The 22,866-nt window shown below is 46.0% G+C and overlaps 1 protein-coding gene across 3 annotated transcripts in view; it reads right to left on the bottom strand.

The window, feature by feature from the left end:
- Positions 1-22,866, bottom strand: part of PDSS1 (decaprenyl diphosphate synthase subunit 1) — a 52,092-nt gene that overhangs the window by 26,833 nt on the left and 2,393 nt on the right. For 2 of the 3 annotated variants that reach the window (XM_080811570.1, XM_080811572.1), the window contains exons 2-4: positions 11,114-11,178; positions 10,565-10,685; positions 7,591-7,721 (exon numbers count right to left, since the gene is read on the bottom strand). In XM_080811570.1, coding sequence (XP_080667696.1) covers positions 7,591-7,721; positions 10,565-10,685; positions 11,114-11,178 — 317 coding nt within the window. The remainder of the gene's footprint in view (positions 1-7,590; positions 7,722-10,564; positions 10,686-11,113; positions 11,179-22,866) is intronic. The other variant, XM_080811571.1, reaches the window with a different exon arrangement.

The raw sequence follows: 22,866 nt of genomic DNA, 5'->3' as shown, positions 1-22,866 counted from the left end.
TGTATGTGTGGTTTTGTTTTCAAGTTTCATACAATGCACTGTTAGTAACTGGCACACAGATTCGCAGTGTAAAAATTATATTCCTCATTTCTATTCTGAACTTATAGTCCAGTTGATTTTATTGTCTTTACCTGAGTACATATAAGTGTCATACATGGAGAAAAAAACTAGGACCTTAAATGGTTATTTCCACTGCTTTGCTTAGATTCCGATTTAAATATAAATCGAGATGTGAGTATATGCGGTTTGAGAGATATTTTAGAATTCTATTCTGACCCCATCTTTCTGGAAAGAATATGATGTGTCATTTCTGGACAATTTAGCAGGAAGTGACGGTGTTCCCAGGTAGTTTAAAAACAATCCTTCTGTTTACTGAATTTCTGGATTGGTCTGTGAATTCACCAATTTCTAAAACTGGCCTTAAGCAAAGGTCTGAATCCTAGGTAACCACTCGGGGCCATGCAACACAGCTCAAAAAGGCACTTCAAAATGTCTCAGGATGGTTTTTCAATTTAGGGAAAACAACAGAATGCACGAAATCCTGAAATGAGGTGTGGAAAAGTGCCTGGTATACAGGTTAGACTCCCTAAAACAATTCTACATTGTCCTAGGGGGCCTTAAAAAAGTTCTGTCTTCTGGGTAAATGATGTCTTTCTCAAATGACACATTACCACCTATCTCTTAGTAGACCAAAGGGGCAGAAAATGAGAAGTGCCTTTTTACTTGTATAGCACCAAATACAACTACCAATTTCTTTTTTAATCTGGAAAGAGTATTTTAAGAGGCTCTGAAAGAGCAGAGAAACTAAGGACTAGAAGGTTTAAAAGTATCTAAAATTTAAATATTAAATCAATACAAACTCTCCTTACATGAAATAACATACATTTAAATGTCCTACTTCCATATTTTTAATCAGATACTTCTCTAAAATGTGGAAGAAAGTGGAAATCATTTAAAATACAAGAGGATGGGACACCTGGGTGGCTCAGTCGGTTAAGCATCTGCCTTCAGCTCAGGTCGTGATCCCAGGGTCCTGGGACAGAGTCCCCAGTCGGGCTCCCTGGGCAGTAGGGGGTCTGCTTCTCCTTCTACCTGCCACTCCCCGTGCTTGTCCATGCACTCTCTCACAAATAAATAAGTAAAATGTTAAAAAAAAAAACATATAATAAAATACAAGAAGTAGGGGTAAAGGATGAGCTATATATATCCATTTTAATTTCAACCCAATTTAATTACACTAAAACTCAACTATAAAATACAGACATAAGTGAAATTTTTCTAAAAGGAAGTAAATATTTAGTATTCCCCCTCTCAAAGTAGGTAAACTACACTACAGAGAAGAAATCTACATGTACCGAGATATTTTCTCACCTTGATACATGTAAAAAAATGTTCACATTGTGTAAATTTTTAGAGTTATCTAGTTAGAAATCTAGACTTCAACTTTTATAGACGAGTCCACTAGGGGAAATAAGTCAGCACAATCATTTCAATTGGTTTTCTACATAATGGATGGGAGTTATTCCTTTTCTTTCGCTTCTCTGCACACATAAAGCATGCCACAGGATGTCCCGTTTTGCCATGAACGATGCAACCGTTTTAGGTTTACTCGGCTGATCACACACAGTTCGGTGGCACTGAGAAGAAAACCAGAGGGGCGCCCGGGTGGCTCAGTCGGTTCATGTCTGACTCTTGATTCCGGCTGAGGTCACAGATCTCAGGGCCGTGAGATCAAGCCTGTGTCAGGCTCCACTGTCAGTGGAGTCTGCCTGAGATTCTCTTTCTTTCCCTCTGTCCCTCCCTCTAAAAAAAGAAAAAAAAAAAAAGGAAAAAACTAGATTCCACCATTTTTTTGACTTTTTTGTTTTGTGCTTTTTTTTTGTTGTTTGTTTTGGCTTCTTCTTGGCTGCTATAAACGATGCTATTAGAAGTTTATGGCTAAAAAAAAAAAAAAAAAAAAAGAAGTTTATGGCTGAGGGGCGCCTGGGTGGCTCAGTGGGTTAAAGGCTCTGCCTTCGGCTCAGGTCATGATCCCAGGGTCCTGGGATCGAGCCCCGCATCGGGCTCTCTGCTCTGTGGAGAGCCTGCTTTCTCCTCTCTCTCTCTGCCTGCCTCTTTGCCTACTTGTGATCTCTGTCTCTCAAATAAATAAATAAAATCTTAAAAAAAAAATGTAAAAAAAAAAAAGTTTATGGCTGAGAACAGTCCTCGCTCTCTTGGTAAGATTAGGAGGCTTGTTGGATTTCATCACCGTTTTCCTCAGCACAGGATTCTCTGGAATCATTCACTGTAGGTTTTTGCTTGTTTGTGTGGGTTTTTGTTGTTGTTGTTATTGTTTTACAATCAGAGACATCAAAGCTTTCTTCTCCTTGTGGTGAGTTTTCTAGTTTGGCTTTTGTAGGCATTTTCCCTTCATCCTTCCTTGACCTTCAAGAAGCCCATTCTCGCGAAGGGCCCAACGTCTGCTGCAACAAGGTGGAAGGGGCCGGCGGTTCGTCTCCCTGCATGAGGCTGGGCTCTGATATTCAGCCAAGGAAATTTCAGGATCTTCTTCACATGCATCTGTATCTCTCTCCCCTGCCTGATGCTCTTCCTCGATACTCGTCGTCATCTCCCTTAAGGCTGCAATCTTCTGAATGAAGGTCAACTTCAAAGTCAACACGAAATTGACCTGAAACCGAATCCCGATCCAACCGATCACCTCGGCACTCACACCAGCCTCCAGACCCAGGTCTGCCGGAGTCCCCACTCAGTCACTGCTACTGCTTCTTTCACAAGGTACTTCCCCATCTTACGCACAGAGCAGGGCTTTCGCCAAAGGAAGGGGAAACACTATCAGTTCCCAGGTAGCTTATCTGAATGTCCTTCTGCCTCCCCGCTCTCCTCAGGGGATTTCTCTTCCTGCAGCTCCTGTCAGGGTCCTTTGATCACTCCCATCGTCCAGGTGACACCCATTTCCACCCACAGATGTGCTGAACCGGACGGTCCATGCTGACAGACCACTGCCAGGTTTCTGCAGAGCGCTGAATCTACTTCCTGGTGCTCCCCGCAGAGCGGCCTGGGACTCCGAACGAGTCCCCTGCAAGCTCGGGGGGCCGCACACAAGCCGCTGCTGCTTCTCCTCACGTAACCGTGTGGTCAGACTGGCGGAGAGGAAACCTAACTTCTGTCCCGGGGGCACACATCTCTGGTGCGGGGCTTAGCCCTGGATCTCTGGATGCCCGAGGGGCCCTTGTTCATAGTCTAAGTGTCATCTTGTGCACGGACAGACCCGAATCACTCGAAAAGCAACGGCTTTGGTCTCCCCAGGCTCTAAGGTGCTTACGGGGCCGGCAGCAGACACACTCCTGTTGGTCCCAGACGCCTGCCTGGCTCGGGGTCGCACAGCGATCTCCGTCGGTGACCACGGCTATCGGGCTCTGCCCGCTGGTGGCTACAGAGGCTCCTCACCAAACGGGGCTTTTTCTGCATCCGCAGCACGGGGAGCGGGGCCCCTCAAAGCTCCCCAGTTCCCTCCACTGGGCACGTGGAAACGTGACAGCCTGGAGGTGGCAACCATTCCATTTGCAGGGCCCGGGCCACTGGGATGGGACGCTAGAACCGCCGGGTCTGGAGGGGGCTCCCGGCAGCGAGAGCGGCAGGACCGCAGTCAGAGGGCTCAGGGCTGCCCCTCGGGCTCCCGTTCTCCCTCCATTTCCCTCCAACCGCACAGGCCACAGAAGGAGCCCAGCTGGCCGAGGGGAGCCGGATGCGTGTCCCCGGCTGCCCTCAAGATCCACTTCAGTAATGAATACAGATACATCAAAAGGGCCATCTCCTAGGTTGAAAGCAAAAACATTTCTTTTGGCACCGGCTTTCCTGCCTAGCCCATAAATCGCTACGGTAGTGGCTGGCTCAGTGATTCGGAACACACAGAAACCAGGAATGGTTCCAGATTCGTGAATGGCCAGATCTTAGGAATCATTTAAGTGAGATGGTGCTATAATGGCTATTTTGTGATAGTTTTCCCAGGGTAGGGTTCCAAAATTTCCTTTGTCTGTATTAGAATCATAACGTCACCTTCTCTGCATATAGGACTTTCATCACATTGGGACCCTTGATATAGTCACTAATGGGAAAATGGCATCTTACAATCTGTGCCCTCTGAGCAAACGTGTGGCTCTGTCAACTGCACCAGTGGGATCCAGTGCGGCTTGGCGACTGGCACAATCAAGACCAATACGACACGAGCAATCCTGTCACCCCAATCACTGGCAGTGACAGCCACTTCCAGGGCTGGAAGACTTCCACACAGGAACGGCTGGGGCAAGACGGGTCCCTTGGATGTGGCTGCCGAGCAGGGGGTCCGGCTTGTCTGAGAAGGATCAGACACCACAGCTGTACCGCGTTCAGTGAGGTCGGCGATCTTACAGACAGCTCCTGACTCGAAAGCTCGTTTCTGATCTAGATTCTTTGATAAAGTCAGTCCTGCCCTACAGTGAGTTTGCTGAACTCTGGTGCATGCTGGGCTCCCTGGGAAGCAGACTCTGAGGTTTCAAGTGTCTGACTCGGGATTGTCCTTGGGATCAAAAGCTGGGGGAGGGAGAGAAGGAAACAGGACTGTGCAGACGGAGAAGTTTCTGCAAGGTGGGCCTGTCCACGGCCTGCACTGGAGCCAGAACGTCCCCTCCTCTCTCAGGCCTGCATGTGGGCCGGCTCTGGAGACAGGATTTGCTGCAGCCGACGGGATCCTCCAAGAGGCTAAGAACTGAAGGTTCCTTGCCAACGAGACCCGGTCCAGCACGGAGTCCTTCGCTGCAGGAGGAGCGAGGCAGCGCATCTCAGAACCACGACAGCTGTTTTCTGGACCTTTCAAGTTTGAGTCTTTTTGTGTGTTCCTCCTTTACCTCCCAGCTACTGTGTCATCAGGACACAACAAGAAATAGAAAGATGGAGTCTCGAGCGCTTCAGGGCCCCATTACCTTGGGAGAATATATTATGAGCTTCTGATTTCCTTCCCCCCAAAAATGCAAACACACAGAAAACTCTGCATACAACTCTAAGGGACCCACAGACCCTCATAATGTCATGGACCTCAGGTTAAGAAGTCCCAGTAATCTGGCAAGGAACATTTAACGGACCACTGCAAAGCTTAGTAAGGGAAAAAGGAAAACCAGTTAAAGGTAGTTTCCTCCCTTGCTATTTCATAGGTATCTGTTCTACTAGGTTTTCTAAAATCCCCTCTAGGATTATCACTGACCTACATAATAGACATTTCACAAACAAGAAGATGATACCTGATAAGCCATACAGAAGCCTTTAAACTTTTGATGTCAGACGAGCAGCAGCGAGCAAGCAGGTGAAGGACTGGAATGGGTTCTGGTGTCCCCGGGGTGGTGGCACTGGCCAGAACCAGAGGCTCGGTGAGGTCCCACCCCTGAATCTCTAGGGGTCCTTTTCGTCCACGCTAAGTCTTCCTCAGCAAGCAAAACCAGAAACGGCCCAAGTCTCCAGAAGCTTCCCCACCCTGTCCCCGTGTCCCTTCTTGCTTTAAGAGGCATGGAAGTAACAGCTAGATATTTAGCCAATTCAGAGCCTGATTCAAAAGGGCTCTTAAGAAGCAAGTATTCCCAAGAAGCTGGGGCTCAGAGAATGACACGCAGGATACCACTGCACTCAAATGCACGCCACCACCGCAGCTCTGCCTCCGTACTGGGCCTTCGCTGAGACCAGCTCCCAGCACTTACAGGGGTATGAGGCTGCAGCTAAATCATCCTGGAGAGACCAGTGTTCAACTTACTTTTCCTTTTATTCAAGTAAATTCTACCCCCAACAAGGGGCTTGAACTCACAACCCCAAAATCAAGAGTCACATGCTCTACTGACTGGGCCAGTCAGGCGCCCTTGAACTTACTTTCTTTTTTTAAGCTTTATTTATTTGAGAGAGGGAGAGAGCGAGCAGGGGGAGGGGCAGAGGGAGAGAGAGAATCTGAGGCCGACTCCCTGCTGAGCACAGAGCCTGACCAGGGGCTGGATCCTGCAACGTGCGACCTGGGACCTGAGACCTGAGCTGAAATCAAGAGTCGAACGTTCAACTGACCGAGCCACCCAGATGCCCCTGAACTTACTTTTTCCTCTAGCAATGACTTTGTTGTGTTATATCCTCCCATGTTTTCTGCAACCAAGGGTACAGAGTTTCGGCAAGGCAAACTGAAAACACTTGCAACCATGGGGAGGAGAGTGGGGAGGATTTAAAGCAATGCAGGAGGATATCTTCCTTCCCCTGTCACCTCTGATGGTAATGGACTGTATTACACATTAATCTGAGAAATTAAAAATATAAACACACACTCTCTCTAGACCAGTGGTTCTCAACCAGGGATGGTTTTGCTCCCCAGGGGACAACCGGCAATGTCTGGAGACATTTTTGGTTGTCATCAGCTTGGTGGGGGTGGGTGCGGTGCGACCGGCATGCCATGGGCAGAGGCCAGAGGCTCTGCACAACATCTAGGATACACAGAACAGCCCTCGCACCAAGAATCATCTGGCCTAAAACATCAAGGCTGAGAACCCTGCTCTAGCTGGTGTGAGAGCTATTTCTGGTTTGGTTCATTTCTGCGGTTCTGCCTCCCCGGTGAAGTGCACGTGATCCCGAGGATGGCCCGTGGCCAGAGAGCTCACTGCCCGTTCCAACTATGTGTGAGCACTGGGAGTCTGGGCCGGGGCGGAGGGCGGTGTGGGGAGGCACCCTAAGGTGGTGGCAAGTGCTGCAGCTGGAGTCACAGCAGCAGGAACAAAAGGCTGAGAGGAGCAGCTGCTCACAGGTGACCTCTGACACTCCCTGAGGCTTTCCTTAAAGTGTGCTCCCGAGAAGCAGCAACACAATACAAGCATTCCACACTAGGGAGACGTTCGAGTACGTTATGCTGCACTGGACCGTGTAAAACAAAATGACTATGAATTCAGTCTAGCAACGTGATCAAGAGAGAAAACGGGTATGTCGGGAAAGCAGAACACAGAGTCACAGGTACACAGAGACCGACTGCATACGAGAGAGGGGAAGAGGGAGTGGCAGAGACGGCTGCATAAGGTCGAGGGTCAATCTTTTTTTTAAGATCTCCTTGAATACAGTTGTTTTAAAACATTTTATAGATATTCAAAACACAGTTGAGGACCAAAAGTCAAAATGCCTCCTTCAAAGATTTTTCTTTGGCAAACTTCCGAAGGTCACAGGAAGGCAGACCCTTAGGGCGTGGGCATGTGGCTCAGGACTTCATAACGATTAACCTTTGGACTAACGGCCCCAGGTATACAATGATTACACGTATGTACACACCATGCTCTCCTTCACTTCGGAGTGAGGAAACTAACTTTGGCTTTTAATTCTTTTCAAAACATTTACTTGCACTGAAGTTGTTCTTCTAGGCCATTAAAAAGTGTGGGAAGGGAAGATGCCCAGACCAGGTGACTCTGGGGACTCCAAGCCAGAAACTACTCACCAAAGTGAATTCTAAGATAAATGCTACCTCTTCATCCAGAACTAAGCGGCAAGCTTGGGGAGGAAGATTTGCCAAATATGAAAATGACAAAGGAGTGAAAGTAAATAACTCACCGGGAATTATTATGATGAATATTACACGCCCGGGCCATTAGCACCACGATAATTGGTCGAAAGGCTTTTCCTTTTCCATCAAAGTAGTATTCAGACATTTCCTTAAGTTCTGTTGTAGATATGAGTAGTTCCTGAAATCAAGTTTCTGTGTCAACACAGCATCATGATAGCAAAAAAGGCAACAGGATTTCTTCTACAAAACTGATTTGATCTCAGCATGCTCGCTTGTACTCAGCACACATTTCACTCGAGAAATTCAACACTCCGTTGGAAAAGGTTCCAACATTTAAGGCCATAAACCTGGCTTGGCTGCCCTACAGCTGGGCCGCAGGCGATGCCTGGCCTGCCCCAGTGCCCAAAGGCCTAGGGCAACCCCAAAGACTCCGACAGACTCCAGGAAGGAACAGGAAAGCACTAGGTGGCCCAGGGACAAAAAAGGAACAGGGGCTGGTAGTCGCTTGGAAGACGGAGGAGAGAGACAAAGATGAGGAGTGTGGGAGCCAATGAGGTGGCAGTTAAGGGGGTGTCTGGGGTCTGGAGGCAAAGCTGTGTATCAGGGACAGGAAGAGAAGACGGCACCAGGAGGAAGCAGGCATCGGTAAGCCTGGCTCAGCCGGATGTGTCCAAAGTTCACAGAGGAAGTTCAAGAGAGTTTGCCGATTGTCAGGAACTTAGAACTGAGCTGGGAAGAAACATTTTAAAAAAATATAAATGTTCTGAGTGGCAACTTGAGCAATGGCATAATTAAATTAAATGCAATATATATATTTTTAAAGATACTGTATTTATTGATATGAGACAGACAGAATGAGAGAGAGAGCACAAGCAGAGAGAGAGAGAGAGAGAGAGAGAGAGAAGCATGCTTTCCGATGAGCAAGGAGCCTGATGTGGGGTTCGATCCCAGGATCCTGGGATCACAACCTAAGCTAAAGGCAGACACTTAACTGACTGAGCCACCTAGGCGCCCCTAAATGCAGTAAATTAAAATAAATGCAGTAAAGGTTCGGAGAGGGGAGAAATCAGTGTGGGCTAGAAAACCAAATATTTAAAGGAGGCTAGAAGCTTTGACATAGAATTAAGTAAGTAGGATTTTGATTCATGAAGGGGAAGGAGACCTTCTAAGTGATGGACGTGTGCTTGCTGTATGTGCCTCTCAAGGACCTGCTAGAATGAATCATAGCATAGCTCAATTCCCCGCAGCAACGGGAGCTAAGAACAGCACCAGAGGACCCTCGGCCAGACTCAGGTGAACCTGGTGCAGCCGGGCCTGTCTTTAAGTCCCCAAAATACCAACTTCAGTGCCAAGCACGGTAGTAAGTGCAGAGGTTACAAAGAAAAATAAGACAGTCCCTGTCTCCGGGGAGCTCCATCTGGCTGGGGAGAAGGAACACAGCAGGCACACTACAAAGCGGGACAGGTGCTGGCCCTGCGGTGACTGCGTCTCCCCTCCGGAGCACAAAGGGGGCACGGCTGGTGCAGGAGAAGCCGGTGGGAGAGGGACTCTGGCGGGGCCAAAGAAAGGGGAGTAGACGGACATAAACTGGGGAACAGACAGCAAGAGACCAGCGAGGAGTTTAGAAGGAGAGGAACAATTCCAGGATCCCGCCCAGGTTCCTGGGTGGTGCCTTCAACAAGCAGGAAAAACTTGAAACAAGGATTAGGGGAGGAAACCAGTGTTTCAAGAATGTCACGGGGAGACAGTCACAGGCCCTCCACGGACTTGTCCTGACAGTCAGATGCATGGTTTTAAGAGAGACAATTCAATCTGGAACAGACGTATTACGTGGGAATGCTAAGTGTGGAAGCGGGTAAACTGAGGACCCAGAGACAAGAGGGAACAGAAAGAACCCAAAGGAAGGGCAAAATCAAAGAGGGTGGGGAGGGGACAGAGAGGAAACCAGGAAGCGGACTGAAGGATGGCCTAAGACTCAGGAGAACGAGAAAGGGGCAGAAGCCAGGGGAAGTGTTCCAGGCAGTGGGGAGCGGTCAACGGCGCCCAGCGTTCCACAGCGTCAAGGGAGGTAAAACCGCAGGGTCCACTGGCTTTAGCAGAAAGAGCTCTGGAAGCTACGGGCTGGCAAAGGGAGTTTCAGGGGAGAGGCTGGGGAGACAGGCACGGTGATGACAGCGGAGGAAACATGAAGACGCAGAGAATACTGGAAGGGAAGGGGGCACGCGGGGTCAAGGGACGGTCCCTGGAAGGATGAGCTCAAACAAAGGGGAGAAGCGACAACAGATGTGAGAGACGCGGAGAGGGAGAGCTCGCAGAGGAAGGAGAGCGAACGGGCAACCGGGAGAGTCCTTCCTAGGGCACCCAAGAGGCAAAGGGCGCGGGACCGAGCTGCAGGTGAAGGGACTCCTGGAACGGAGGGAGCATTTACTTCACCCGGGAGGGAGGAGAGCCGGGCACGGATGGGCGCCAGCCGCCTTATAGACGGCCACACAGCAGGCGCCCAGGGAGCGGCTCCTCCAGGCCTGGCCCAGGTCACTCAGAAACAAAGTGGCATTGCCGGGAGCGTAGGAGAGCGGAGTGCGGGTTTGCGGCGGAGCACGGACAACCTTGAGAGGGGAAGGAAGCTGATGAGGCGCTACTGAACATGTCTGGGCAGCAGTGGAGAAGCCACCGAAAGTTTGGGGGGGAAAGCGGTTAACGGAGAAAGCCCAATTTGGGGCAGCCTGGAACGGACCTTCAGCGCCTCACCACGCCCGGACAGGGGAAGGGACAGGAGAGGCTGAGCAGGGCTGCGTGTCTATTTTCTCAGTTCCCCGACTCTGCAGTAACCTCGGTGTGGGTGGTGAGCGCCCTGCATACTCCACACCCCTCCGACCCCCTTGCTGCTCGGTAACATGCGACCCTGCACGCCCGCGAACCAAGTCCGCGAGGGCGCTGCATCGATCTGAACACCTGCCTTGCCTGCTCACGGTTCTCAGAGACCAGCACGACCTCCAGCACATTCAAACCGAGCGGGCTTACCTTCCTGATGTCCTCGTACAGACCGTTCAAGTCCCTCCAGCCGAGTTTGAAGGGATCGCTGTATTGCTCCCCACTCTGTGTTCTGCTACGACAGCACGCGGCGGACGTCGAGTGATGGAACCTGGGACAAGCCCAAACGCACGCCACATTAGATGAGTTTTATTAAGTGAGATAATTTCGTTTTTAAGTGAGAATTATATACACATCTACTTGCTGGAAATTGAGCACGAATCCAAAATGGTCATTATGATTTAGAAAAACACACGGAATTCTCTTCTTGCTCAACAATACAGGAATAGTTCATTTTTATACTCAGGACACCTTGAGAACCTACAAAATCAAAGACGAACCTGGCTTACTGTGTTCTGGGTTTAAATTTTATTACATTCCCATTTTTTGAAAAGGCAGAGCGCACACAGAGCAGACACTGTGTCACTTAGTTAACCTAAATACTCAATTTGCTGGACTAGCCCACCACGATTCAGAACAGAAATTTACTGGCAATATAGCTAATAATTTTAGCAGTTGTAACACAGATCATAAACGTACCGTGACATACTATACCTATTTGGAAAAGCAGATGTTAAACTCTTCACAAGATTAAAATAGGGCATCTGTAAAATAAAAGCATTAAGAAACTTGTAAGAATATTCATGAATAATTTGTTTATAATGCCAGAAAAAATAAACACATTCATAATTCATAGAATTCATAATAAAATTATTTACATGTAATATGAACTCATAATAAATTCATAATAAATATAATCTTTATCTTTTTCATAATCTTTATCTTTTAGTTGTCCCTTTGTAGGTGGGTTGCAAACTCTAGAAAGGTAATAAAAAGTTTCCTTACTACAAAAGCAGTATTTGTCATTACAGAAAATATAAGGAAAAAAAACACATCTGGGGCGCCTGGGTGGCTCAGTGGGTTAGGGCCTCTGCCTTCGGCTCAGGTCATGATCTCGGAGTCCTGGGATCGAGCCCCACATCGGGCTCTCTGCTGTGGCGGGGAGCCTGCTTCCCCCTCTCTCTCTGCCTACTTGCAATCTCTCTCTCTCTCTGTCAAATAAATAAATAAAATGTTTAAAAAAAACCCACAAAACATCTGTCATCTATCTTTTTCTCCAAAGCATAGTTTCCATATTCCTATCTAGCTTTTCAGACATGAAAAGGTAGTTTTCATAAGATTTTTTTTTAAGATTTTATTTATTTATTTGACAGATAGAGATCACAAGTAGGCGGAGAGGAAGGCGGGGGCGGGGGGGGGGGTGCCGGTGGGAAGCAGGCTCCCCGTAGAGCAGAGAGCCCTCTGTGGGGCTGGATCCCAGGACCCTGGGATCATGACCTGAGCCGAAGGCAGAGGCTTTAACCTACTGAGCCACCCAGGTGCCCCGAAAAGGTAGTTTTCAAACAATTTCCTTCTCCTTAAGGAAGACTGGTCAGAGAACAGTAATGCTATTTACATTGTTTTATATTCTTAAACCAGTTGAAAACAAAGAGTAATCCAGTTCCCCCAAGCATCAGACCAGATGGTGAAAAGGAAGATTTCAATGAAGAATGAATTTACATTTATACATAAACACGACCTATTTTAAGTTATTGTTCCCAAACAGACTTGGAAATGCTACTTTTTGATCAGTAACATTCAAAAACAAGCAAGCTTAGCAGCACGTTTTGAGAATATTCGAGATCAAGAACAGAAGACTACTAAAAGATTCAGAGATGGTGGTGACAAATATTAGTTCCAATGATTATTGAGTACTACTATGGGCCAGGAAATGTGACAGGCACTGCGGACCAAACACAGAGACCGCCCGTCTTTTTATTTTTTATTATTTTTTTTAAGAATTTATTTATTTGAGAGAGAGAAAGCACAAGTAGGCAGAGAGGCAGGCAGCGGGAGGAGAAGCCGGCTCCCTACTGAGCAGGGAACCTATGTGGGGCTTGATCCCAGGACCCTGGGATCATGACCGGAGCTGAAGGCAGACGCTTAACCATCCGAGCCACCCAGGTGTCCCCAGACTTCCAGTCTTAAAGAATGCAGGCACGCAGTCATTTCAAAAATTACTTATTTACTTATAAGTAAGTACTTATTTACTCAGTTAGTGAAACATGCGACTCTAGATCTTGGAGTTTGAGCCTGACCTTGGGAGTAGAGGGTACTTTAAAAAATTTACTGATTTACTAAATTAATGTGGTAACGGCTCTGTATCTGAAGAAAGTATTTTGACAAAAAAGGAAGAATTCAGCCCAAGAAAGATAAAACAAATCTGCTCTATTTGTAATCAAGTCTTACAATGTGCTTTTACACTATATGACCCTCACAACTACTTGTCTTTATACAGCTGGGGAACTTGAAACTCAGAAAAGTCATGTCTGAATAACTGATATACAGATATGTTGACAATATATCAAAAGAAAAAAGCAAGGGGCGCCTGGGTGGCTCAGTCGGTAGAGCCTGGACTCTTGATTATGACTCAGGTTGATGAGGGAACAGAAGGCAAGCCGAGGACAGAGCAGAAGCCGACGCCCCACAAAACACCCCCCACGGGGTATATGTGACATTCCTCAGGCACTCCTGGCTGCCCGAAGGAAAAACACATGGTTAACTCGTAGAGATCACAATCCTGCAAGACCTCAGTCTCCCTCAGTTTACAAACGTCCTAGTGATTTACAAGGAAGAGGCTTTCTTACCAATGGCCTAACTTCCAAAGACCCATAACTGTTCCTGAGGCCCTAACATCACCCTCCCCTCCCTAAAATTGAGGGAGGCTGAGGTACAGGGAAGTGTAAATAAAGTTAAATTTCTTCTAAACCTAAAGTTCGTTGATAGGGACTGTGTGATAGCTGGAGTGTGACATTCCTCCAGAAGCTTCCATTATTGTTAATGCCTTACTAAAAGGAAAAACCTTAACTTGACAGTGGCAAGGCCTCAGGTATCCTACAGGTCCTCTTTAGCATATGAAAGTTCTTTCAAACCCTCCCTTTCTCCTTACCTCCCCCACCGCCAAAGTATATAACCAGCCACTGCTCTCACCCCTAGAACAACAGCTCTTTCTGCCCAAGGGTCCGTCCCCGTGCTTTAATAAACCACCATTTTGCACCAAAGATGTCTCAAGAATTCCTTCTTGGTCGTGGGCTCTGGACTCCACCCCACTGAACCTATGTTCTAGAACTTCATCATATGGCACCCGAAGGTGCGGCTTTGAGTCTTTTTACATCTGGAGTCTGAGCTTCCCTGCAAAATTGGAGAGTATTTGCTTTCCTCTTCCTTTACTCTCATTTCAGGGGCCCTTCAAGAATTATGGTCTTAATGGAACACTTTCATGTCAATTGCTAGGGCTGTAATCCTCTAGCCCGTGGCTACTCTACGGGGAGGAGAAAGTCCGCCTCCGGGCTGGAAGTCACTACCCTAGCGGGAATGGTAATAAGACCCAGAAGCTTGAGGCCCTCTCTTGTTGCTGTTCTTAGACAAACTTGTCTGTCCTGGGCACGGGACAGCCACCTAAGTCACCAGGGCGGCTGCCAATCTTAAGACTCCCGTGAGAGGTTTCCTCCTGATGGATCTAATGTGATCCCCTCCACATCCCTGGTCTAGCCACTTTCGGCCACAGGACCTCCACTGGGAGCCGGCCAAAACCAGTACCCGACTGAATTAAAACCCAACCGGGACCTAGGGAAGTTACCTAGGGAAGTTGGCTGTCAGGACCACATGTGTTGGAATGTCACTTAGACCATGATGGATTTCGATCTTTACTCTTTCTTGTCAGTGTCCTCTACTAATTACTTAAAGATACAAAATTGGGTATTTCCCCCTTGTAAAACTTTTCTAGTATTTTCCATGGGTTAAAAATGGCAGGGCAATAACACAATGTCCAGAGTATAGGACGGCACAGTAACTTAGTCCATTCGCCAGGCATCCATCTGTAGCCTAGGATGCGACGGGGAAGGGGAGGGATGCCGGCACCCCTCCAGGGCCTTTTACAACAGGAATGCCTTCACAGGAAGGCAGAATTGTGCTCAGTAGTGGTGTCTTGTTTGAGGGACGCCTCCGGTTGCTTTTGACACACAGGAACCTCTGACATATCCTGCGTGAGATGCCAGCCAGGAGTCGGGGGGGATTTGGTAATGGAACTTCTTTACTTTTCTGGGAGCATGGCCTCAGAAGGCTTCTTCGGTTCCCAGGGACTCTACCTTGGGGTGCCTTTTAACCCACTGGAAGCAAACTGCATTGCAAAACTTAGGAAAGGACTGAGCTCCTGGAACACTGCATGGCCTCAGTGGGATCTATCAGTTAGCTCTCCTCTGCAGGAAGCAGGGCAAATGGACCTAGGGAACGTTCACTGCTCTACACCAAGACCCTGACCTAAGGACATCTTGCAGAATGTGTTTGCCTGAGTATGTCTGGCTAGTAAAACCCCTCTTGACATTTGGATGATAATTATCTAACTAAGCCTCCTCCTGGTAAACCCAGGCTGCTGGAGGATACACAGACCATCCCTAGCAAATTATGAATGATGGGGAGAGATTACTAACACCAAGGAAACAGAAACAATCATCAGAAATTATTATCAACAGTTATATGCCAATAAGTTAAGAAACCTGGAAGAAATGGATGCATTCCTGGAAACGTATAAACTTCCAAGAGTGAAACAGAAAGAAACTGACAACCTGAATAGACCAATATCTAGTAACAAGATCGAAGCAGTGATGAAAAACCTCCCAAAAAACATGAGCCCAGGACCTGACAGATTCCCTGGGGAATTCTAACACATATTCAAAGAAGAAATAATACCTATTCTCCCGAAGCTGTTTCAAAAAATAGAAACAGAAGGAAAACTTCCAGACTCGTTCTATGAAGCCAGCATTATTACCCTGATCCCCAAACCAGGCAAAGACTCCATCAAGAAGAATTTCAGACCAATATCCCTGATGAATATGGACATCAAGATTCTCAACAAGATCCTAGCTAACAGCATCCAACAGCACATTAAAAAGATTATCCATCATGACCAGGTGGGATTCACCCCTGAGATGCAAGGGTGGTTCAACATCCGCAAATCAACCAATGTGATAGAACAACTCAGTAAGAGAAAACAACCACATGGTCCTCTCAATTGATGCAGAGAAAGTATTTGACAAAATACAGCATCCGTTCCTGATCAAAACTCTTCAAAGTATAGGTTTAGAGGGAACATTCCTCAACTTCATAAAATCTATGAAAAACCTACAGCAAATATCATTCTCAATGGGGAAAAGCTGACAGCCTTCCCACTGAGATCAGGAACATGACAGGATGCCCACTCTTGCCACTGTTGTTCAACATAGTACTAGAAGTCCTAGCAACAGCAATCAGGCAACAAAAAGAAATAAAAGGTATTCAAATTGGCAACAAAGAAGTCAAACTCTCTCTCTGCAGATGACATGATACTTTATATGGAAAGCCCAAAAGACTCCACCCCCAAAACTACTAGAACTCATATAGCAATTCAGTGATGTGTCAGGATACAAAATCAATGCACAGAAATCAGCTGCTTTCTTATACACTAACACTGAAAACATAGAAAGGAAATTAGAGAATCGATTCCATTTACTATAGCACCAAGAACCATAAGATACCTTGAAATAAACCTAACCAGAGGTAAAGGATCTGTACTCAAGCAACTACAGAACACTCAAGAAATAAATTGAAGAAGACACAAAAAGATGGAAAAGCATTCCATACTCATAGATTGGAAGAATAAACATTGTTTATTCTGCCCAGAGCAATCTATACTTTCAATGCCATCCCGATCAAATTCCACCGGCATTTTTCAAAGTGCTGGAACAAACAATCCTAAAATTTGTATGGAACCAGGAAAGACCCCGAATTGCTAGGGAAATGTTGAAAAAGAAAAAGCTGGGAGCATCACATTGCCTGATTTCAAGCTTTACTACAAAGCTGTAATCACCAAGACAGCATGGGACTGGCACAAAAAGAGACACGTAGACCAACGGAATGGAGTAGAGAGTCCAGATATGAACCCGCAACAGTATGGTCAAATAATCTTCGACAAAGCAAGAAAAAATATCCAGTGGAAAAAAGACAGTCTCTTCAATAAAAGATGCTGGGAAAATCGGACAGCTATGTATAGAAGAATGAAGTTTGACCATTCTCTTACACCATACCCGAAGATAAACTCGCAAGGATAAAAGACCTCAACTTGAGGCAGGAATCTATCAAAATCCTAGAGGAGAATATAGGCAGTAACCTCATCGACATCAGCCACAGCAACTTCTTTCAAGACATGTCTCCAAAGGCAAAAGGAAACAAAAGCAAAAATGAACTTTTGGGACTCCATCAAGATAAAAAGCTTCTGCACAGCCAAGGAAACCGTCAACAAAACAAAGAGACAACCCAGGGATTGGGAGAAGATATTCGCAATTGACACTACAGACAAAGGGCTGATATCCAAGATCTATAAAGACTCCTCAAAGTCAACACCCCCCAAAACAGATAATCACATCAAAAAATGGGCAGAAGACACGAACAGACACTTCTCCAAAGAAGACGTACAAATGGCTAACAGACACATGAAAAAATGTTCATCTTCATTAGCCATCAGGGAGATTCAAATCAAAACCACACTGAGATACCACCTTACTACACCAGTTAGAACGGCAAAAATCAACAAGACAGTAAACAACAAGTGTTGGAGAGGATGTGGAGAAAGGGGAACCCTCTTACACTGTCAGCGGGAATGCAAGTTGGTGCAGCCACTTTGGAAAACAGTGTGGAGATTCCTTAAGAAATTAAAAATAGAGCTTCCCTATGACCCTGCAATTGCACTGATGGGTATTTACCCCAAGGAAACAGATGTAGTGAAAAGAAGGGCCATCTGTACCCCAGTGTTCATAGCAGCAATGGCCACAGTCGCCAAACTGTGGAAAGAACCAAGATGCCCTTCAACGGACGAATGAATAAGGAAGATGTGGTCCATATAAACAATGGAGTATTATGCCTCCATCAGAAAGGATGAATACCCAACTTTTGTATCAACATGGATGGGACTGGAGGAGATTATGCTGAATGAAGTAAGTCAAGCAGAGAGAGTCAATTATCATATGGTTTCACTTACTGTGGAGCATAAGGAATAACACAGAGGACATTAGGAGAAGGAAAGGAAAAGTGAATTGGGGGAAATTGGAGGGGGAGACGAACCATGAGAGACTGTGGACTCTGAGAAACAAACTGAGGGTTGTGGAGGGGAAGGGGGTGGGGGGATGGGTGAGCCTGGTGGTGGGTATTAAGGAGGGCACGTACTGCATGGAGCACTGGGTGGGGTGCATAAACAATGAATCTTGGAACACTGAAAAAATAAAATTTAAAGGGGGGGGGCGCCTGGGTGGCTCAGTCATTAAGTGTTCGCCTTCAGCTTAGGTCGTGGTCCCAGCGTCTTTGGGATCGAGCCCCAAATCGGGCTCTCTCCTAGGCAGGAAGCCTGCTTCTCCCTCTCCCACTCCCCCTACCGGTGTGTTCCCTCTCTCGCTCTGTTTCTCTCTATCAAATAAATAAATTAAAAAAAAAAAAGAAAAGAAAAAAAAAGTGAACACGTTAAAAAAAAAAAACCAAACAGCACTCCATGGCACATGCTTAAACAGCTGGAAATGGGATTAATTCCCGAACAATTGTATAACTCAGCTAGCATCTTGGCCAATTCTGTGTGGCTGAGATGATGAAATCATTCCCTAAAAGCCAGAGCATACCCCACCCCGCAGGGTTAACTCCGGACTTGTGGAGGTAATGGATGGCCCCACTTCCTTTATGACTGGATTGGATGATGCACTTGGGGATGCCCTTATCTCCCGAGACAAGTTTTCTTCCGCTTGCCAGTGACCCTTTGTAATTAGAATATTAACGCTTTACCACAAAGAGGTCTTCCTGATGATATTATTCTTTAGTCATATTTATCCCAGAAGCCACTCTACTGAGGTACAGTTGCAAAGAAAGTCTTCAGCTAAGCAGAGAACCGCCCTTCTGGTAAAAGGAGCCTCAAAGCTCACTATGGGGCAGTCCCTGACTGTAATTACTTCACAGCAGGTCCAGAGTGTCTTAGAGACCAAAGGCCACCAAGAGATGACAGGAGGCTGATTTAATCAATACCAGGCTATGGTTAAAGATATGCCTAAAGTAATAGTTAAAACCAGTCAAACTTTAAACCTAGTCACCCTTCCGCCTGGACCTGACCATTGTACTTCTCTAAAGAGCAAAACTGTTCAGTGGTTACGGATCTTGCTTATTCTAGTCGACCAGATGTAAGATGCCCCTATTGAAAATACAAGTGACAGTTGGTTTAAACACGTTCCCAAGTTACAGTACTCAGGGCTACTGACTGATTTGCTACAGATAGGGTAAGGCGACGCGGCATCCGATGGCCAGCTCCGAATGGAACCCACTGGATATGTGGAACTAACCTGTGACCCTGACTTCCACCGCGATGGACAGGTCACCGCACTGTATTTTTGCCTGGATTCATGGACACATTACAAAACCAGCACTATTCCAGCTAATCTTCCCAATTTAAAGCAAAGATGGACACAATCTGTTTTTAAATGGTCTGCTCACTTAACCCATTTTTGCTCCATCTGTAGGGCTAGAGGATGTCATCTGGCATGTAGATGCCCTTAATATATGCACCATGAAGGCACTCAGTGATGCACTAAGTAGCATCTCCTCACTTAATATGAAAATCACACAGATGCACGACGCGGTCCTACAAAATAAAATGGCCTTAGATGTCCCAGCAGCAGCACAGGGTGACACATGTGCAGTTATCAAAACAGAATGTTGTGTGTATATCCCAGATTATCACAAAAATGTCACAGGACTCATAAAAGATATGAACACCCCAGTTGGGGCTCTACAAAATCCTTCTTTTTCTCTCAGTGAAGTTAAGTTCCTGGTTTAAAGGAGGATTATGGTCAATGGTTAAAGATCTCTTTGTTGGACTTCTCATTCTCACAGCCTTACTAATCTTAATGTGTTGCCTTCTGCAATGTTTCTCTACTTTATGCCCAGACTCCGTGGCTACAATGACTTCACGACGACAGACGATCCTGACCACTCACAAAGATACTTCTGCACTGTCAGCACTGGATTCAGCTTCCTCCTTCTTTCATAACTCCCCTACACATTCCCCAACTCACCAATATTGACCCATAGGTAGGGACAGCTCTGTGCCCCTATTCAACAGGTAGAAGTTACAGAAGACGAGACCTTCAACAACCTTAAAGATTTAAGGGTTAAAATTGTCCAGGGGGGAAGTGATGAGCGAACAGAAGGCAAGCTGAGGACAAAGCAGAAGCTGACACCCCCTGCCATGGGGTATATGTGACATTCCTCAGGCACTCCTGGCTGCCCGAAGGAAAAACACATGGTTAACTCGTAGAGATCACAATCCTGCAAGACCTCAGTCTCCCTCAGTTTACAAACGTCCTAGTGATTTACAAGGAAGAGGCTTTCTTACCAATGGCCTAACTTCCAAAGACCCATAACTGTTCCTGAGGCCCTAACATCACCCTCCCCTCCCTAAAATTGAGGGAGGTTGAGGTACAGGGAAGTGTAAATAAAGTTAAATTTCTTCTAAACCTAAAGTTCGTTGATAGGGACTGTGTGATAGCTGGAGTGTGACATTCCTCCAGAAGCTTCCATTACTGTTAATGCCTTACTAAAAGGAAAAACCTTAACTTGACAGTGGCAAGGCCTCAGGTATCCTGCAGGTCCTCTTTAGCATATGAAAGTTCTTTCAAACCCTCCCTTTCTCCTTACCTCCCCCACCCCCAAAGTATATAACCAGCCACCACTCACACAGGGCAGCCGTTCGTTCTGCCCAAGGGTCACTCCCTGTGCTTTAATAAACCACTATTTTGCACCAAAGATGTTTCAAGAATTCTTTCTTGTTCACTGGCACCCCACCGAACTTAACTTATTTTCCAAAACCTCATCAAGGTCATGATCTCTGTGTAGTGGGATAAGTCTACTTTTTTTTCTTTTTTTTTCCCAGTCTACTTCTGGTTCTTTCTCTCCCTCTCCCTCTTGCTCAGGCTGGCGTGGGTGCTCTAAGTAAATAAATATAAAAAAGCATGTACAAAACCATACATATTCTGCGATCCCACTAAAAATTTATACACACACCCATGCATAAGTAAGATACACAGAGAATAAGGTTTAAAAGCATATAAACTAGGGTATTAAAGTAGTTAATTTTTAATAAATAGGATTGTGGGAGTTTTTTAAATTCCTTTTTTGGTTTCTATTTTCTGATTTTTCCCTAGTGAACACATATTGCCTTAGACATATTAAAGTGACAGTAAAGATTGGCTTTGCCAGGCAGGCAGTGGCCAAGAAAGACCGGCTGGGTTCTAGGCTTTCCGCCGGAGCATTATATATTCAGTAAACCAATAAGAACATTTATAATGTCCCAAGAAAGCCAAGTGGTTTTTTTTTTTTTTTAAAGATTTTATTTATTTATTTGACAGACAGAGATCACAAGTAGACAGAGAGGCAGGCAGAGAGAGGGGGAAGCAGGCTCCCTGCGCGGAGCAGAGAGCCCAATGTGGGGCTCGATCCCAAGACCCCGGGATCATGACCTGAGCTGAAGGCAGAGGCTTTAACCCACTGAGCCACCCAGGTGCCCCAAGAAAGCCAAGTTTTAATCCTCTCTTTTGATTTTACCATTTAACGGGCTTCTTTCAGCTTCCTTCATTAGTTCATATGAATTCAGTAATTCACTGTAATACTTGGTTTGAGACCCAACCTCTAACTTGGGGTGAGGAGTTAAAATTACACACCGAGGGTAGTTCTATCCAGCAACTGCACTACTAGGCATTTATCCAAAGGATACAAAAATAGTGATTTGGGGCACCTGGGTGGCTCAGTGGGTTAAGCCTCTGCCTTCAGCTCAGGTCATGATCTCAGGGTCCTGGGATCGAGCCCCACATCCGGCTCTCTGCTCAGCAGGGAGCCCGCTTCCCCCCCCCCCACCTCTCTGCCTACTTGTGATCTCTGTCTGTCAAATAAATAAATAAAATCTTTAAAAAAAAATAGTGATTTGAAGGGGCACATGCACTCCAATGTTTATAGCAGCAATGTCCATAGTTGCCAAATATGGAAAGAGCCCAAATGTCCACCGATAGATGAATGGGTAAAGATGTCCCCAGATGTCCAGGGAAATACAAATCAAAACCACAGTGAGATACCACCTCACCCTAGTCAGAACGGCTAAAATTAACAAGTCATGAAACGACAGGTGTTGGCGAGGATGCAGAGAAAGGGGAACCCTCCTACCCTGGTGGTGGGAATGCAAGCTGGTGCAGCCACTCTGGAAAACAGTATGGAAGTTCCTCAAAGAGTTGAAAATAGAGCTACCCTACGACCCAGCAATCACACTACTGGAAATTTACCCTAAAGATACAAATGTAGGGATCAGAAGGGGCAGGTGCACCCAAATGTTTATAGCAGCAATGTCCACAACAGCCAAACGATGGAAAGAGCCCAGATGTCCATCAACAGATAAATGGATAAAGAAGATGTGGTATATATACACAATGGAATACTATGCAGCCATTTAAAAAAACTGAATCTTGCCATCTGCAATGACATGGATGGAACTAGAGGGTATTATCCTAAGGGAAATAAGTCAATCAAAGAAAGACAATTATCATATAATTTTTTGATATGAGGAATTTGAAAGGGAGGGTGGGAGGTTTGTGGAAGAAAGGGAGGGAAAAAATGAAATGAGATGGGACCAGGGAGGGAGACAAATCGTAAGAGACTCTTAATCTCAGGAAATAAACTGAGGGCTGCTGGGAGTCGTGGGGGGAGGGATGGGGTGGCTGGGTTATGGACATTGGGGAGGGTATGTGATATGGTGAGTGTTGTGAATTGTGTAAGGCCAATGATTCACAGACCTGCACCCCTGAAGCAAATAATACATTATATGTTAACAAAATAAACAAATAAATAAAAGCACCCAGATGTCATTGATAGATGGACACTTAAATAGAGCACACACACACACAAATATTACTCAGCCATCAAAAATGAAATCTTGCCATTTGCATCAATGTGGGTGAACTAGAATGTATTAAGTGAAATAAGTCAGTCCGAGAAAGACAAATACCATATGATTTCACTCATATGTGGAATTTAAGAACCAAAACAGATGAACATAGAGAAAGGGAAAGAAAAATAAAAGAAGATGAAAACAGAGAGGCAAACCATAAAGGACTCTCAACTACAGGAAACCAAACTGAGGATTG

Source organism: Martes martes (genome assembly GCF_963455335.1).
Source record: "Martes martes genome assembly, chromosome: 8".
Lineage (NCBI taxonomy): Eukaryota > Metazoa > Chordata > Mammalia > Carnivora > Mustelidae > Martes > Martes martes.
Note: the sequence above shows the minus strand (reverse complement) of the source record. Positions and strands in the feature narration are given on the sequence as shown.